This window comes from Solenopsis invicta, chromosome 2, assembly GCF_016802725.1.
Source record: "Solenopsis invicta isolate M01_SB chromosome 2, UNIL_Sinv_3.0, whole genome shotgun sequence".
Lineage (NCBI taxonomy): Eukaryota > Metazoa > Arthropoda > Insecta > Hymenoptera > Formicidae > Solenopsis > Solenopsis invicta.
The window spans coordinates 22,210,486-22,230,219 of NC_052665.1; the positions used below are offsets into that span (position 1 = coordinate 22,210,486).

Consider the following 19,734-nt stretch of genomic DNA (forward strand, 5'->3'; position numbering starts at 1 on the left):
TCGGCGTTATATATTTTTTTGTGATCGAAAATGTCGAAATTTGTGTCCAATAAGCGTCATTTGTGGGAAGTTTTGCTTTTTGCCTTCAATTCGAAAAAATCTGCGGCTGAGGCGCGTCGGATGATTGTAAAAACTTATGGTGAGGCTTCCATTAGTGAAAGAACGTGTCGAGAATGGTTCCAACGCTTCAAAAGTGGTGATTTCGGCGTAGAAGACAAGGAGCGTCCCGGACAGGTGAAAAAGTTTGAAGACGCACAATTGGAAACATTACTGAATGAAGATTCATCTCAAACGCAACAGGAGCTTGCAGATTCATTGGGCGTGACTCAACAATCTATTTCACATCGTTTGAAAACCATGGGAATGATCCAAAAGCATGGACACTGGGTGCCATACGAATTAAAGCCGAGAGACGTCGAACGGCGTTTTTTCGCGTGCGAACAGCTGCTCCAACGGCAAAAACGGAAGGGTTTTCTGCATCGTATTGTAACCGGCGATGAAAAGTGGATCCATTATGATAATCCAAAGCGAAAAAAATCGTGGGGCTACCGCGGCCATGCATCAACATCGACGGCCAAGCCAAACATCCATGGCTCGAAGCTCATGCTGTGTATTTGGTGGGACCAGCTCGGCGTGATTTATTATGAGCTGTTGCAACCGGGTGAAACCCTCACAGGAGCTCGCTACCGAACACAACTAATGCGTTTGAGCCGAGCATTGCAGGAAAAACGGCCAAAATACGAGCAAAGACACGAAAAAGTGATGTTGCTGCACGACAACGCTCGGCCACATGTTGCTCAGGTCGTTAAAACCTATCTGGAAACATTGAAATGGGACGTCTTACCTCATCCGCCGTATTCTCCTGACATCGCCCCTTCAGATTACCACTTGTTCCGATCAATGGCGCATGGCCTGGCTGAGCAGTACTTCCATTATTACAAAGAGGCCAAAAACTTGGTCGATTCGTGGATCGCCGCAAAAGACGAGCAGTTTTTTCGACGCGAGGTTCGTATGCTGCCCGAAAGGTGGGAGAAAGTAGTGGCCAGCGATGGACAATACTTTCAAGAATAAGTATGTAACCATTTTTCAACAATCAATCCTCAAATTTTGACAAAAAACGGCGGTTTTCAATTTGTACTCCTAATAATATAATATATTATTTTGAACTTGGCATTGATAATTAGTAAATATTATAATTAAAGATTGCTTCATCCAAGGATTACAGTTGTGATGTAGAACACGTGGAATTGCTGATATTAAACAATTTCCTAGCTGGTTTAATGACCAGTGACATGTATCAGCTGTTCTTGATGAGGGGCAAAGGTTGATTGAGCAGAAAAATCCAGAGAAAAACAAGATACTCCAGAAAATTGACAAAACGAAGCAACAGTGGGAGGACTTGAAAGAATTGGCGCACGCTCGACAAAACGCATTGGCAGGTGCCAAACAGATGTACATGTTTGATAGGACAGCTGATGAGACCATTACCTGGATACAGGAGAAGGAAGTGGCTCTCAGCTCGGACGACTGAGGTGCAAAGAATAACTAAAAAGCGGAAACGTTAAGAGAGTAGGCAGTTATTAGACAATTCTCATCATGCGCAACATGACGAACTTAAGGGCTCAGTCGAATGAGTCTGAATATGTGAGTAAAAATTAATATACTCGAAGCTGAGATATTTTACATAATAATTTGCATATTATATACAATGCTTTTGTTTTAATTTATTTTTAAAATTTCAGATATTAGTGTACAAGGATTAACAAATGCGTTGATGTTAATACATTTGAAAGCGATGGAGCTAAGGAACTCAACGCCCAATTTTTGATACTATTATGCTCTAGAAGCAAGTTTTGAAATAGTTACTGAGAAAGGTCCTTATGAGTCATATGAAGGCTGTCCAATCAATAAAGGTGTACGTTTTCAAGGTAAATATTTTTTCATTCTCTATTGTTAAAAATTATTTACATCTGAAACATGTAAAATGGAGTACAGACTCTAGGGTCTTTTCCTGGTCAGACGATAGCTGTTCTGACTGGGGTTAATTTTGGCTATTTAATTTAATGGTATTGTCAATTCTGAAGTAAGCGTTGTGAAGATTTTCCTCTTCGCAAACCAAAAAAAAATAAGTCTTGAGACGTCGGATAGCTTCACTTCATTTATCACTCAGTTCATTTTCACTACTATTAAACATTATTCCCCCATCTTTCATTACTGAATTTATTTCTTCAACGAAATTTTTAAAGAAATCAGCACTTATAGGTTTACGTTTTCTTTCATAAATTCCAACAATTTCTGGTGTACTACCACAAATATTGGCAATTCTACATTGAATAGGCCAAATTTGGATTTGATCTGACTTGTCTAAGGTAGCATCAGGACTAAAACCTACTTTTAAATTTTGAGGTATCAAAGCTTGTGAAACGTTTCGAGGACTGTTAATTATCCCAGCTACAAAACCCGTTTGAAGATACTCTCCAGGACGTTTCTTAACTCGACGGATACACGAGGAGTTTTTCTGTAAATGTAGAAGTATAGTCTACAATATCCTTATTTTCCTCAACGCTGTTTTTATTGCTATCACTAACGTAGGTTGTATCAAAATCTGAAAAGCTTTGTTCACTCTTACTTAAAACATTCTGAACTTCTAAATCAACTACATTAGATTGAGAAACTACATTGGAATCAAACGACTGTTTTTCAGTCGTTGAATTATCAATTGAAGCAAGATGCTCGACAGAATCCTTACGTTCGAATATTTTATTATGATGATTGTGTAACAAATTGTTTAATGCTTCAATGCAACTACGTTTCAGTTCAGCTGCAATTTGCTGACGTTGGCGAAAAGAAATTTAACTACCATTTGATTCCCACCTCCGAGCTACGACTTCTCCGAGTTGGAAGCGTTGCCACGGAGCGTGCGCATGTAACCACCGAACAGTTAACATCGCAATCTCGTGAGTTTCCTAACCCTAAATAGTTGTTAAGTTCAACGATTTATATTTTACTTTGCTAGTGCTAATTATTTCTATCAGAGTTTTTTGTTTTGTGTACAAACGCGTCCAAGGAGCCTAATTTCATCGAAATTGAAGGTGAGAATCGTATTCTGTATACCTATTTTCGATTCTCAAGTTATACGAGAAATGTTTTTGCAGTTCACAAACTGATAAATTATCATATGATGAGTCATGTAGGAACTAATAAAACATTTCTTTTGTATAATACTTTTTAAAACTATTTTTTGTCTGTCAAAATCAAAAAATCAATCTCTCAATTTTGTTATACTTTCAGATTATTTTACTGCCTTCCTCAATCCACGCAGTCCACTCCTGCATGTAGACGTCCTCCAATTTTTTTCATGTTTTCCCGTGCTGTGCAATTTACACATTATTTTAATTACATTAATTATTTTAATTGTATTTTATACAATTAATTATTTTAATTTACATTTGCAATAATTATATAAATATTAGCAACATAATGAAACAATATAAACAACTTGTGCACAGTAATTTTTGTAGTCGTCGGGCTTTTCGCCACATTTCTTTTCGTCAACGTCAACGAATTGCAGCTGAATTGAGACGTACTTGCATAGTTGAGGTATCAGATAATTTGTTACACAATCATCGTAACAATATATTTGAACGTAGGGATTCTTTTGAGCATCTTTCTTCAATAGATTCAACGACTGAAGAACAGTCAGTTGATTTAGTTTTTCAATATAAGTAGAAGTTCAAAATGTTTTAAGTTCTTCAGATTCTGATACTTTCTACGATAGTGAATACAGCATTGAGGATAATGTAGACTCTACTTCTACATTCGCAGAAAAACTTGCGACTTGTTTTATTGAGTGTGGAATTAATCACGTACAAGGGAATATAATTCTTAAGACATTACGTTCCCATAACTGTCTGTCATATCTCCCAAAGGATGTACGAACTTTGTTAAAAACTCCTCGTGTATCCGTCGAGTTAAGAAACGTTCCTCCTGGAGAGTATCTGCATACGGGTTTCGTAATTGGGCTAAACAACAGTCTTGAAAACGTTTCACAAACTTTGATACCCGAACATTTGGAAATTGACTTTAGCACCGATGATGCTACCTTGAACAGGTCAGGTCAAATTCAAATTTGGCCTATACAATGTAGAATTGCCAACATTTCTGGTAGTAGACCAGAAATTGTTGGAATCTACCGAGGAAAGCATAAACTTCTAAGTGCTGTTGACTTCTTTAAAGATTTTGTCGATGAAGTTAATACTGTAATTAAAGATGGTGGAATAGTGTTTAACGGTAAGAGACTACCAATTTCCTGAGATCTTTTATAGCCGATGCTCCAGCGCGAGCATTTATTTTGAACCACAAAGTCATACGTCTTTTCACCCGTGTTCAAAATGCAAAGTATCCGGCGAATTTTATGAACGACGACCTGTTTTTCTTGGAATTGATCATGTTGCTCGTACAGATGTAGACTATGCAGAACGACGGGACGAAAATCATTTTAAACAAGGAGATACTCCGTTGTCACACATCCCAATTAGTATGGTTAGTCAAATTCCTTTTGAAAGCATGCATTTCATATATCTTGGTATAGGGAAAAAGTTATTCTCAGCATGGGTTAGTGGCCAGTATTCAGTTTCGAGTAGACTTCCAAGTTTTAAAATAGCTGAGATTTCAGAAAGACTTATTCATCTTATTAAATATTATCCGAGGGATTTTAATCGACCTCCGAGACGAATTGAAGAATATTCCAATTATAAAGCTACCGAAATTCGACATTTTCTTCTTTATACCGGGCCAGTGGTTTTGAATGGTATTTTGCCGGATGATTTATATAAACATTTCTTGCTTTTACACACAGCATTGCGCTGTTTATCTTATACTTCGCCGACTGAGGAATATTTAATTTTTGCAGAACTTGCTTTACGTTTGTACGTTAAAAAATGTTCAACATTTTATGGAATATCTTTTATGTCGTTTAATGTTCATGGACTGTTACATGTCATAGAAGATGTTAAGACTCTGGGGCCTCTTGAGTCATACTCTGCTTTCGCATATGAAAATAATATGCATACTTTCAAGAGATATTGCAGAAAACCTCATCTTCCTTTGCAACAAATTGCACGCAGGAGGGTTGAAGAATCAAACCATGATAGACAGATTAACAGGAAGTCACTTCGAGATCACCAAACTAGCAAACTATTAACTGTTCGTAAAAAACACAAGACTGGTCCAATTCCAAAAGAACTATCAGGTGCACAGCAATATTCCAAGTTGCAGACAGACAGATTTACATTAGGACTTCAATTTCATAATTGTTGCTGCTTGTTGCAAGATAGATCCATTTGCATCATTGTCAATATTTTGATATTTCAAAAAACTCATTACTTGGTTGTTAAAAAATTTCGTTGTATAGATAATTTTTTCGGAATTTCATTAACTTGTATAGGAGTTTTTAAGTGTTCAAATTTGAGTATTGAAACTTTTGTTGTGTCTGCAAGTACAATTGAAGCAAAATGTTATCAAATGCCATATTGGCAAAATAACAGTGCTAATGAAGATTTCAGTAGTTCCGACAAAACATCAAGTGCACAAAGTACTGATAAATTCATTGTTATGGCATTAATATAAATATTTTAATACTTTGTGTATATAGGCTTTTCTTATTTTCTAATTTGTTACTTCCGCACCAAAAATAATAATTTGAATATTTTATTACATATACATAATTAATATTTTAATAAATCGTTAAGAAATTATTTAATAAAATGCAAAAATATTCTATTAATAAATATATTATACATTACACTTTATACTTGCACAAAAAAACCATTTATGATATATTACATAAAAAAAAGTAGCTCATATGTATACTTCAATCTAGATTGTATTACATCCTATAAATTAGCGGAACAAAGTCAAGCAGAATCAATTCAAACTAATTTTTTATTTGTTGCTCATTTCTTGCTAAACACTTGCCAAAGAAAAAAATTTGTTGTATTAATTTTTTTATAAAATAATGTTCCGCTAAAGGAAGTTTAAGTTAGCGGAACAATACCTTTATATTGAAAAAATTACACGCAAAAATAACGTCAAAATTTTTTGCTCATTTGTTGCTTGCAAAATATGCTACTCTTGATATCGCTGCCTATAGCGCGCGATGCTTGCGTTTTCTTGATAAATTAATTAATTTTAGTGTTTTATTGTTCTCTAGAAGGAATAACGTATTGTTGGCCGAAGGCACTCATAGTTCGGAGTGAATACGTTCAGGGAGAGGTTTTTAGGGGGTAGGCGATGGAGGTAGTATCGTTGGTGATGTACCCTCATCGAATTCCTCACACTTCGGAGCACGGGCTTCGGGGTGTCTTTCCCCTCCTCGTTGGGTAAGTGTTGCTATAGTGGCGGACCGGTGGGGGTGGTCTTGACAGGATTAAACCCGATTGCGTTGGCCTTGCTGATTAGTCCGGTGGCACTCCCTCGTCGTAGAGCGGGGCATGTGAAGATTTTCCTCTTCATTGTAAAACAAAAAAAAAGTGTTTTATTGTTAACAACAAATTCAGATCTAGACATTTTCGATAATACGATGGTTGAGGATTATTTTGAAGACATAGTTATCCAACTAACAAATTTATTTCTTGTAGGTTACCATTGTAACTGTCTGTACAATTGGTGATTGTTTATTGTTATTGTTGCTTATTTTGCAAGTAATAATATTGAGAGTAGCATATTTTGTGAGCAACAAATTTTGACGTTATTTCTTCGATATAAAGGTATTGTTCCACTAACTTAAACTTCCTTTAGCAAAGCATTATTTAAAAAATAAAATTAATAGAGCAACAAATTTTGTTCTTTGGCAACTTTTTAGCAACAAATGAGCAACAAATAAAAAAATTAGTTTGAATTGATTCTGCTCACTTTGTTCCGCTAACTTATAGGACGTGATTGTATTGCACACTGAAGAATATTCTTCGACAAATGTTGAACTTTTAATAAATGTACAACTATATCAATGTAAGTTAACATTGTATATTACACATAAAAAATACGTTAAGTATATGTATAAGAAATAAGTAAATTAATTTATTGTATCAAATAGTATAAAATATTTTATATTATACTTAATTTATTAACTATAATAGTAATTTTCACAATTGTTCTGATTCAACGTATAATTTAACCATCTGCAATATAAATAGGTAATAAACATTCGCAAATTGTTATAAGGTAATTGTACTCTATACGGCCTAGTACCCAATATGGCTTACTTGTTGTTTCTAAGTAGTTATATGATGAATTGAACAAATAATGATGGTATGTCCTAGAGATTGTTAATGTGACTTGTTTGCAACAGTTAACTACTCAGTTTGTATATTTTGTTGTTTATAGTCAAAAGTAGAATTTTCTTAATTATATGTTTCTCATGATCTAATATTTTGCAGGAAAATTACTGCTTTCTATAACTATCAAATAATAGTTATTAATCTCCACAGTTCATATTAATATAGTTATATATTTATATTAATAACACTGTATTGAATGTATATTTTCGTCATAGCATTTTGTTCATAGTCGAAAAAAGAAAACTTTTTGTAAGGTAGAACCAATGTAGCCTAGTCAATAATTTTAACACTTGTAATGATACGCCCCTCCACCGTCCGTGCGCCTCCGTTCCGTCCACCGAACACCGAACGCTGAGTGCAACCGAGGACCACGTGCGCGCACAGCCGAACTTCGCCGTGCAACCACGCGGCGACACGCGCGCCGGCCGTGGCGTTCCGTAACGCTCCCACTCCGGCTCAACCGACCGAGCGCGCGGATTGGCTTGCTCGACCGCGCGTTCGGATATATAAGCCGGCAGTGGGAACGCACAAGTCAGATCCGTCCGACTATCCGACCCGTCCACAGACCGAGCATTCTCGATCGCTCCTTAAAGACGAGCATTCTCGTCACACTCCGATATCCTCGACGGGTATTCCCGTCGCTATCCTCGACCGAGTATCCTCGACCAGTCGTCTCAGACATCCTCGACGAGCATTCTCGTCATCATCACCGGCCGAGCATCCTCGACCAATCACGTCCGAGATCCTCGACGAGCATTCTCGTCATCATCACCGGCCGAGCATTCTCGACCAATCAACGTCGTCCTCGAATACCGTTACCATCAAACCGACAAACTTCGTAACCCATATCGGCAGGGCACAAGCAACCTGTCGATCGAGCGCCCAACTTGCACGGGGCGCGCTCGGGCGAATCGCGGCGGCGACCGCGCCGGCAACGACCCGCATTTGCGCACACGCTTACACGACCGCGTTAGCCAATCCCGCCGCGCCCCGCGACCCCCCGACCGTACGGGCAAGCCGCCCGCAGAACTTCTTAGCGTAGCCGAAAAACTTGTACATAGATAGTTCTAGCATTAGATATAAACCGCGCCGCGTAACTGGTAAGCCGAGCACCAGCCATATTGTTACCTCTATCGGTATCGCTTTGCGATCTCTTTGTTATTAGCGCGATCATTATCTTTTATTTTTTATTTTCATATCTCGCTATTTTGTTAGTTCTTTTATTTCCGTTCCTGTTCATTCTGTCAACTCTTTTGCAACTATTATTATCAATAAAGCATCCACTGTCTTTTGCTACGTAAAACACTGGGTATAGTCATTGCGGACACCTGAGCAACCGACGAGCCTTATCCGGTCCGATCCCGAAGTTCCCGCACCGCACCGAACCGACCGAAACCGCGTACCGTTACATGGCGCCCGAACAGGGACCGTTTTAAACGACCGACTGATTATACCCAGATACAACAATGCCGTTGACAGAATGGATAGATCGCTTACCGAGAGAGCAACTCGAAGTCTTGGCCCAATCGTATCAGATTGAGGCCTCCGGTACCACCGAGGAACTCCGCCACCGCGTGAAAAATCATTTTGTCGCAATGCCCAGTCCCTCCGGGCCACCGCCGGGCCCCGAATTAACAAACGCGACCGACCACGGTTCCCATAGCAAGGTGATGAACCAAATGAGAAAGTGGGGTTGCCACTTTGACGGCCGGGACCCGCTGTCCTTCTTGGAGCGGATAGCCGAACTACAAGAGGAGTACCGATATACCGACAGCCAAATGAAGGCTGGCCTACCCGAGCTTCTGAAGGGCGAAGCGCTGGCCTGGTACCGGGACGAGCGTGACAGCTGGGACACCTGGTCCGATTTTACGCACGCCCTCAGACGGCAATACCTGCCCCGGCGATACCAGGCCAAGCTCGCCCGAGAAATCCAGGAGCGCAGGCAACAACCGAAGGAGCCTTACGCCAAATACGCGACCGCCCTGCAAACCATAATGCGGCGCGCAGGCGGGTTCACACAGGCCGAGAAGGTCGACCGGTTATATGAGAACTTAAGGGCCGAATATAAACTTTACGTGCGCCTCACCGACGCTACCGACCTCGCCGACCTGGCAGAGCAGGCCGCCGAGTTCGAGGAGATCTCCAAGGCTCAGGAGAGCGAGAACCGGGCAGAGAAGCGGAAAGTCACCACGGCCGCCGCCACCACCGCTGAGCCTTACGACCGAAACACCGCCTGCTGGCGGTGTAAGCAGCGCGGCCATAGCCGCTTCAACTGCAAGCAACCGGCCCGAAAGTTCTGCTCGCAGTGCGGCAAGGATGGAGTCCTGACTAGGGAGTGCCATCCCCGAGCGGGAAACGCGCCACCGGCCGAGGACGCGTCCGCCCCTCGGCCCGCATCCGGATAAAGTACCAGCCGCGACCGCACATCACGGTGCGCGTCGGACCGCGCCGATTCTCGGCCCTGCTGGACACCGGGGCCGAGATCTCAATGATTAACCGCCGGGTCGCCGAACACGCCAAGACCTTGCGCATCTGGCCGGAGGTCCAGAACGAGACCATCCACCTGGCCGACGGGACCACCGCTACCACGCCGGGGCGAGTCCGCCTCCCGCTGCACGTCGCCGGGCGGAGGCTGGAGCACACGTTCCAGCTCCTCCCTTCCCTGGAGAGTGACTTGCTGATTGGGACGGATTTGTGGTCCGAGCTTGGTCTCACCATCCCACCACCGCCGCCACCTCGAGCCCGACGACACCAAGAGCCTCGGCCCACGCATGGGGTCACCGCCGGGATGACCGAACGCACCCCGCAGGAGGAGCGGGAACTACAGGCGTTTCTGGCCACCGAGCTCGCTAAGTTCGAACACGTTCAAGGACCCACCGACCAGGCCGTGCACCATATCCGGGTGAAGACCGAACACCCCATTAAACAAAGGTATCGGTCACGGAACCCCGCGATGCAACGGATCATCGACGAGGAGGTCCATGCAATGGAGGCCGCCGGGGTGATCGAGCCTTCCAACAGCGCGTGGAGCTCCCCGGTGGTCATCGTCAGAAAGAAGGACGGCCGACACCGCTTCTGCATCGACTTCAGAAAGGTCAACGAGGTGACCGAGCGGGACGCCTACCCCTTGCCGCATATTACACCCACGCTGGACAAGTTGCGAGGAGCCAAGTACCTCTCGACCCTCGATCTAGAAAAGGGGTACTGGCAAATCCCCCTAACGCCGGAGAGCCGTCCCATCACGGCCTTCACCGTACCGGGTCGCGGCCTGATGCAATTCACGGTGATGCCGTTTGGCTTGCACTCGGCCCCGGCCACCTTCCAACGACTCCTCGACCGGATTTTAGGGCCCGAACTCGAGCCGCACGTGTTTGTGTACTTGGACGATGTTATTATTGCCAGTCCGACCTTTGCCGACCACCTAAAACACCTAGAGGAGGTGTTCCGCCGACTGCGCGAAGCATGCCTAAAATTAAATCCAGAGAAGTGCCACTTCTGCCGCACCGAACTAAAATACCTCGGGCACATCGTGGACCGACAAGGTATCCGCACCGATCCGGACAAGGTCCGGGCCGTCACCGAGTGGCCAACTCCCACTAACATCCGCCAGATCCGCCAGTTTGTGGGGCTGGCCTCGTGGTATCGACGGTTTACACCGAACTTCGCCGCCATCGCGGCACCCCTTACCCAGCTCACGCGGAAGAACGCTCGGTGGCGTTGGGGTCCGGAGGAGGAGCGCGCCTTCCAAAGCTTGAAAGAGGCGCTAACCACCGCACCCACCCTCGCGTGTCCGGATTTCTCGCGACGATTCCTGCTGCAGACGGATGCCAGCCAGCACGGGCTAGGCGCCGTCCTGTCACAATAGTTCGAAGACGGCGAACGCGTCATTGCTTACGCAAGCCGCTCATTGAACGGAGCCGAGAAAAATTATAGCGCGACCGAGCTCGAGTGCCTGGCCGTAGTGTGGGGAATCCGACACCTGCGGGGCTACTTGGAGGGCTACGAATTCACGGTCATCACCGACCACCAGGCCCTCCAGTGGCTACGCCGCATGGATTCTCCCACCGGACGACTCGGGCGTTGGGCACTCGAGCTCCAACAATACTCGTTTGACGTACGGTACCGAGCCGGGAAGCTCAACCGCGTGGCAGACGCACTTTCCCGCCTGCCCTCCGTGTGTTGCAACCGAACACTGCCCGCGTGTACCTGGTACCGCCGACAGTTCCGCCACGTGCGTGGGCGCCCAGAAAACTTCCCTGACTATGAGATTCGGGGGGGCCGACTCTACCGTCGTATCCTTCACTCGACCGATTTCAAAGACGAGCCGGCCGAGACTCAGTGGAAACGGTGTATCCCGCGACCGAAGCGACCGACCATCCTGACCCAGGTGCACGATGCCCCCACCGCCGGGCACTTGGGAATCGCGAAAACTATTGCCCGAGCCGCGCGGCGTTACTATTGGCCGGGGATGTTCGCCGACATCGCCCGGTACGTCCGAAACTGTCGGAGCTGTCTGCGGCACAAACACGCGCAGACACGGCCAGCCGGACTCTTGCACACGTCCCATGTCGACGCACCGTGGACGCAAGTCACGATGGACTTGGTGGGACCCCTTCCGCGGTCCACTAGTGGCCATACGTGGCTACTAGTGATGCAAGACCGCTTTACGAAGTGGGTCGAGCTAAGCCCACTGCAGCGAGCGACCGCGGCGACCATTGCGCAACACGTCGCCGACCGCATCGTCTACCGGCACGGATGTCCCCGGCAGGTCATCTCGGACAACGGTAGGCCGTTCATAGGGCGACCAATGAAAGCCCTGTTGCAGGAACTAGGGGTAGAACATCGTACCACACCGGCCTACTCCCCTCACTGCAACCCCGTTGAACGAACGAACCGGACGATCAAGACAATGGTAGCACAGTTCGTGGGGAACAACCACCGCCTATGGGACCAGCAACTAGGCGCCCTGCAGTTCGCCTACAATACGGCTCCGCACGACGCCACCGGATACTCGCCCGCCTATTTAAACCACGGGCGCGAATTGGAAGAACCGACCGGACTCCGCGATCAACGGCCCATACCGGCAGCAACACCAATCGCCAATCAACAGCGATTGGGGGAGGCCTACGAAGTCGTGCGAACCAACCTGGCACGTGCCTTCAACCGGCAAGAGCGGCACTACAATCTACGTAGGCGCGCATGGAAACCGGCATTAGGGGACACCGTATGGAAGCGAGAACATCTGCTATCCAATAAGGGCCAGGGGTTTAACGCCAAGTTGGCCCCTAAGTATGCCGGTCCGTTCGAAGTCCGCAAAATACACTCCCCCGTGATCGTGGACATCCGAGACCCGCAGGGCAAATGGCACCGTCGAGTCCACGTGCAAGACCTTAAGCCGGGCACACAAGAAGCCGTTGCCGAACAGACCGATGCCGAGGATGACGAAGACGAACCAAGCGATCACACCGGAGCAGACGACGACCGAGCAGACGACAACCGAGCAGACGACCACCGAGCAGACGGCGACCGTGCGGACGACGACCGGGCAGATGACGACCGAGCAGACGAAACCCACGGCAACCATGAGACAGCAGAATCCGATGCCGATGACCCTGCCAGGAGATGAACACGTGAAAATCACGTCCAGGAGCCATGCCATCCCGAGGGAAGGAGCACCCTCTCCCAGACCCGGAGAGGTATATAAGGCAGACCAACCGACCCGGAAACCGCAGAAAGTTACCTCTAGCGATGGAGCAACTAGACGCGTTACTATCAGCACCAGCTGACGACGACGAGGAGTTCGAGAAACTGTGGGCACAAGCCATGGCCACAGCTACGCAACAGCCGGACTTATTCCCGCCGACCCCCAACCACCGGGCGTCCAGAGCCGCACCGCTGCCGACCGCCAGCTCATACGGAGTACCCGTACGGTCATCTGGGGCAGCTCCAATCCAAAGGCGCAGGAAACCAGTCGCTAGCGTCCGAGCGCCGCCGCATGCCCTCATCGAGGCAGCCACGAAATTGGTGCCCCGCCCGCAGCCGGCCCAACCAGCCTGTCACAGACCAAAAAGCGCACCGGTCGTCGGAGTACGAGTGCAGCGATCCTCCGCTGTCAACGCGAGGAAACTGGCGGCGCTCTTGACCGAGCCACCGTCGCCGCTAAGCCGACCCCGCGCACCAACGAGCAGAAAAACGACGCCGGCAGCCATCTCGGCCACGCCGGCCGACGACCCCGACGGGAAGGTGCAGTACTCTGCGGCTACCGCGCCGAAAGACCGGGACCGGCCGAAGAAGCCAGTACCACCTCCACACCACCCGACGGCACGACAAAAGGCTAGGGCAACCCTACTGGCCGTATTCGGCGGGACCCTTTCCGATCTAGAGGAAGAGGACCACGCACCCGTCACCGCCTCCATCACCACGCAACCAGACAGCGACACGAGACCGGTGACCACCGAACGAGCGATTCCGCCATCCGCCCCGTCAACCCAGCCAGCCGCCCTGTCAACCCAGCCAGCCGCCGCTGCCAACGCCAACGAGGAAGGGTCACAAACACCAGCCACTCCAAAGGACACGCCAACATCCACGATCCGTACTCCCGTGGCCACCACACCGCGATCCCTTCCGTCCGTACCGGTACGCGTCAATGACGATCTAATTATACATGTGCCGTACCACGCCGCGAGAGTGTCGCGAGTGTATAAAGTGCGGTTGGCGACACGCCGCTACACGTTGCGTTTCGATCGCACCGGGCGTTGCCACTACGTGCGGGAATTCCCGGCGTAGTGGCCTAAGTTCGCCACTTAAACGGGGAGAGGTGATGTAACGATACGCCCCTCCACCGTCCGTGCGCCTCCGTTCCGTCCACCGAACACCGAACGCCGAGTGCAGCCGAGGACCACGTGCGCGCACAGCCGAACTTCGCCGTGCAACCACGCGGCGACACGCGCGCCGGCCGTGGCGTTCCGTAACGCTCTCACTCCGGCTCAACCGACCGAGCGCGCGGATTGGCTTGCTCGACCGCGCGTTCGGATATATAAGCCGGCAGTGGGAACGCACAAGTCAGATCCGTCCGACTATCCGACCCGTCCACAGACCGAGCATTCTCGATCGCTCCTTAAAGACGAGCATTCTCGTCGCACTCCGATATCCTCGACGGGCATTCCCGTCGCTATCCTCGGTCGAGTATCCTCGACCAGTCGTCTCAGACATCCTCGACGAGCATTCTCGTCATCATCACCGGCCGAGCATTCTCGACCAATCACGTCCGAGATCCTCGACGAGCATTCTCGTCATCATCACCGGCCGAGCATCCTCGACCAATCACGTCCGAGATCCTCGACGAGCATTCTCGTCATCATCACCGGCCGAGCATTCTCGACCAATCAACGTCGTCCTCGAATACCGTTACCATCAAACCGACAAACTTCGTAACCCATATCGGCAGGGCACAAGCAACCTGTCGATCGAGCGCCCCACTTGCACGGGGCGCGCTCGGGCGAATCGCGGCGGCGACCGCGCCGGCAACGACCCGCATTTGCGCACACGCTTACACGACCGCGTTAGCCAATCCCGCCGCGCCCCGCGACCCCCCGACCGTACAGGCAAGCCGCCCGCATAACTTCTTAGCGTAGCCGAAAAACTTGTACATAGATAGTTCTAGCATTAGATATAAACCGCGCCGCGTAACTGGTAAGCCGAGCACCAGCCATATTGTTACCTCTATCGGTATCGCTTTGCGATCTCTCTGTTATTAGCGCGATCATTATCTTTTATTTTTTATTTTCATATCTCGCTATTTTGTTAGTTCTTTTATTTCCGTTCCGTTCATTCTGTCAACTCTTTTGCAACTATTATTATCAATAAAGCATCCACTGTCTTTTGCTACGTAAAACACTGGGTATAGTCATTGCGGACACCTGACCAACCGACGAGCCTTATCCGGTCCGATCCCGAAGTTCCCGCACGTCACCGAACCGACCGAAACCGCGTACCGTTACACACTTGATAAAAAAGAAAAAATATAATTACGCCACATTAAATAACGTATGTACTCAATATGACCTAAATGACACTTTTTTTTATCTTTACTGTATGCGCGTAAATATTTGAAATTGTCTAATTTTTTAAATTAATATTTAGAAATGTTTCCTATTTTAAACTTATCCATGTTTTTAATTTTGGATTCAGCCAAAAATTATTAAAAGTCACAAAGTTGAAGTAAACCATATAAGATACAGTTACCTTATTAATCTATTAATAAATAAGTAAAATTTTACACACACACACACACACACACACACAAACATACACACACACAAACATACACACACACACACAAATTAATAAGTAAATATGATCACCGTTAAGTACTATTATACTTGTTTTAATTCAGTTTAATATTATATTGACGCTTATTATTCTTTGGTCAAGAAAAGTTAATAAAATTGGACGTTTTTCCATGAATCATCAATATCAATTTCATATTATATTTATTTTAGATTGGACATAATGAAACGAGCAATTAGGAATGCAAAGCAGCCAACGCGTTTTGCAGATATGGTCCCATTTGCAACCTCCTCATCTGAAAACGAGTCACCTAGACGAAAACGTTTATTAAACGATTCAGTATCTATTAAGGATGATATTCAACAACTCAAATCAGCAATGGCTAGTCATTTTCAGAAAGGACCGAAACGAGATAAACACGTTCGAACATATTCTAAGAAAGAATCAAAACAAGATAAACACGTTCGAACATCTTCAGAAAATGAACCAAAACAAGATGAACACGTCGGAAAACTCATGTTGCCAAAACACTCCTTGTCACAACCTTTGTTAAAAAATATTTCCTCTCATTCTAAACCTTTAAGCACGTCATTTTTACAAAGAAATCCTCTGACTCCACGTTCTCCATCTGATCGTACTGTTCATGTAGATTTTCGTAGCAACCGCTCTCTGACTGCACATTTATCATCAAACCGTACTGCCCGCATAGATTCACCATCAGATTGCACAACCTATATAGATTCTCATAGGAACCGTTCTATAACTCCACAATCATTATCGAACTATACTGTCCATGTTGAATCTGATAACTCTCCGACTCTATATTCATCATCAAATCACACTATTCATGAATCTCACGAGAACCGTTCTCTAACTCCACATTTATCTGACCGTACTATTGATGTCGGTTCCAATTATAACTGCTCTCTGACTCCACATTCACCATCAAATCGTACTGTTCATGTATCTCAAATTGATCGTTCCCCAACTTCTTCATTTGGTCAACTTCAGCATACTGAAACACGTCAAAGTACTTCCTACTCTGGCAAGCGTTCACAAACAAAACAAAGGGATTCGGATTCTTATAATTTCACATCTGTTTGTTGTGATACATCGTCTCTTCAAGATCAAGAATTATTTCCAAAAGGTAAATTTCCTATATCCTTTATCTATTTAACTAATATCGAAATCATTTGTGTCAATTTAAATAATCACTGGACAATTAAAATTTCAGATTTACAAACTCGACGTATCTACAATACTAATGATGTCTCTCTATTCCAAATTCAATCAAAGAAATCAAACGATGTTGCAAATCCGAGACAATGTGCAGTAAGAAAAATATATTTATTTATTAAATATTGCATTGGAGAAGCTCAAGTTGATAAAGCTGTTAGGCCAAGCGATTGGATTTGCGGATAAAAATCAATCATGTTTAATCGCTCGGCAAGACGTAGCCTCTTTGTAAACTTGAACTTGCTCATGTATACCGTACTGTTTAAAGATACTTTTTTTAACTTAATGTAAATATGTCATTCCAGAAAAATTGTGCGGGAATTACATGATTTACCCAAAAAGATAACTGATCAACTCGGGTAAGTTTATTAGAGACAACTATACGCACACGCACGCATGCACGTTAACTGTTTAACAGATTCTAGTCTCAAAATTATAAATTTAATATTATTTATTACTTAGGACATGATTTATAAAATTGTGACAACACTACATAATAAGTCGAAGAGAAACAGAGATTAGAATATATGAAACATGTATATTTTTAAGGTCAACAATTCGGGACGAAGTCCGAAGGGCAATTAAGGCTGCTCTTATTCAAAATGCCAAGGTTCCTTGCAAACCAACATGTCTTCCTTTCAAATCTCCAGAAGACTTAATGAATTTCGACAGACTATCAAACGAAGTATATACCGATGTTGTGAGTAAAAATATGCATATCCAATGTAATAATTGGGATATTATTTTTTTATTTTTTGTTTGTATGCAATATACTGTTAAATATAGAATAATACTACAAAAATTTTTTAATTCAATAAATATCAATGATTATAACAAAATGATTATAACAAAATGATTATAACATAAGTATTGCAATGAAATCTTTCTTTCTGATTATTGTAGATTCGATATCTTAGTCATGTTGGTGGCTGGACAGCACGGAGTTGTGCCAACTCTATATTAAAGGAGTCTGCAAATGATAAAGTCTTTATCGACTTTACTTTCACGGGATATAAAGGAAAAAACATATTCAAAAGGTTATGTTTTGCAAAAGCTTGTGAAGGTGCGTATATTTCTTCAAAAGCTAATATGTTAACATGGTTGCAATCAATAGAAGAAACAATTTTTCAACTAACGTCACATTTTTTAGTATGATTGGTTTATACATTCAGATCAGGCAAGAACTCATCAAATCAAAAAATATTACAACTGTTACAAAGCTGCTTTTTCTGCTGACTGCAACCATTTACCTTTTATTTCAACAATGAAATAAGTCTCTTTTAAATTTGTTACATTTTTCCAATATGAAGAGGAAAAGATGAAAAATGTAAGAAAACTGTAAAAAGTTTAGCTCATAATAACATGGAAAAATTGCATTAATTTATATTATTTTTTTGTCCACACAGAAGCAATGGCGGCAAACCCCAATTTTCAATTAACGCAAACTGTATTCAAGGATGCTATCACAGAAGCATTGAGGTCGTCAAAACAACGATTCCGAAATCGACAAGAGCTGCAGAAATGTTGAAAATGCTGAGAATAGTAGCGAAACTGGTGACTCTTCAAACACCGACAATTAATTATGTACACAATTATATTTTATTATTCTTTGCTTTGCTATTCTTATTTTTAAATCAATTCGTACAAATCTTTATTGAACTTTACATATATATTTTTTATTTTATATGTTTATCTTATTAAAACAAAATTCAATACCATATAAAAATAGATTCAAACATAGATGTTTTTCATTCTTTCTTGAAATTAATTATAAATTTTATATGCAACATATTTACTTATCATTAATTTTAATTATACTAATATTTTCACAGGATAAGTGGTACAGTCATAAAGAACAGTTATCTATTCAGCGGATGCATGTTTCTCTACAAGATGATAACTTGATTTCCAAAACAAAGAAAACTGATATAATTGTAAAAGCTAGTTGTAGCACTGCTGCTGAAAATAAATTTAAAGATTAGTGTAACAAAAGGACTTTTAGTTTTAATGAAAGCTGTAATTACGAATATTGCAAGAAAAACAGTAAATATGGAGAGGAAAACGACATCTTATATAGGGATAAGTCTCTTGGATTAAAAGACTTACCTGACATGCTGCCTAAAAAGAAGTCGACAAGCATGTCCTTGCACAGTAGTACATCAAGATGCCAAGTGACTTCAAGCTTTTGGGATGCAAAAATATAGATGAGGAATTTAAGATTCATACGCCTATTAAAAAGTCGCCGATCCTGCTCACTGTCGAGTCATGACAAGATGTCGCAGGAAGAAAACAAACTTGCACGAGCGACATCAAAAGAGATTGATTGTTCCAGATGTGTGACACCAGTAGGACGTTTCAAAGAATTGAGGAAAAACGAAGATCTTTCATCAGAACGCGATAACGTTAAAATATTCGAGACTAATACAAGCGTTTCGAAAGCAGCGGATACTCCAAATCGAAAAGATGAAAATGGTACATCAACTCCGATAAATATGTCGACGACGGAGCCGCTTTGTAACGTAAACTCTATTAAAAAGTCACATAAGAAAGACAAGCATGACTGTAACAAGATTTCAAGGAGGAAACAATCATATATTGAAGAGAATAGGGATGCTAGCAAATCCCTTTTTTTTTATAAGTGGTCACTTTTGTCAAATAGTCACTTTTATTAAAATATGATTTAAATTTTGTTAAAATATGATTTATAAAATTTTATTTATTCTTTTTTTTTTAGATAAAATATGACACCAAATGTATTCTAGAATGTGTATTAGAATTTTGTGTCTTGATTGAATTATATGTTCTGTTAAATGAAGAAAGTTTTAATTGATATGTTGAATTGTCTGTATATTTTAATAAATATATTGTTTGT

The 19,734-nt window shown here is 43.8% G+C and overlaps 2 protein-coding genes across 3 annotated transcripts; both read left to right on the plus strand.

The window, feature by feature from the left end:
- Window positions 1-1,166: 1,166 nt before the first annotated feature.
- LOC120356961 lies at window positions 1,167-18,830 on the plus strand. Of its 2 annotated transcripts, XM_039445969.1 has the most exons (7): window positions 16,454-16,773; window positions 16,861-16,958; window positions 17,168-17,221; window positions 17,412-17,562; window positions 17,766-17,925; window positions 18,269-18,446; window positions 18,695-18,830. In XM_039445969.1, exons 1-6 carry the CDS (start codon window positions 16,588-16,590, stop codon window positions 18,388-18,390), a joined length of 771 nt encoding a protein of 256 aa, XP_039301903.1. In that variant the 5' UTR covers window positions 16,454-16,587; the 3' UTR covers window positions 18,391-18,446; window positions 18,695-18,830. The 2 variants fall into 2 exon arrangements, with proteins under 2 accessions (XP_039301902.1, XP_039301903.1); XM_039445968.1 differs by lacking the exons at window positions 17,766-17,925; window positions 18,269-18,446; window positions 18,695-18,830 and adding exons at window positions 1,167-1,644; window positions 1,743-1,928 and having other exon boundaries at window positions 15,839-16,773; window positions 17,412-17,539.
- On the plus strand, window positions 12,990-14,123 carry LOC120356998 (proteoglycan 4-like). The gene has a single exon (XM_039446177.1). It carries the CDS (start codon window positions 12,990-12,992, stop codon window positions 14,121-14,123), a length of 1,134 nt encoding a protein of 377 aa, XP_039302111.1.
- Window positions 18,831-19,734: the final 904 nt, after the last annotated feature.

Bases quoted from the DNA above. Each gene is read 5' to 3' on its own strand.
- LOC120356961 (XM_039445968.1), top strand. From the start codon at position 15,849: ATGAAACGAGCAATTAGGAATGCAAAGCAGCCAACGCGTTTTGCAGAT. The intron at 16,774-16,860 runs GTAAATTTCCTA...TTAAAATTTCAG, and splicing joins TCAAGAATTATTTCCAAAAG to ATTTACAAACTCGACGTATC. The intron at 16,959-17,167 runs GTAAGAAAAATA...ATGTCATTCCAG, and splicing joins CAAATCCGAGACAATGTGCA to AAAAATTGTGCGGGAATTAC.
- LOC120356998 (XM_039446177.1), top strand. From the start codon at position 12,990: ATGCCATCCCGAGGGAAGGAGCACCCTCTCCCAGACCCGGAGAGGTAT.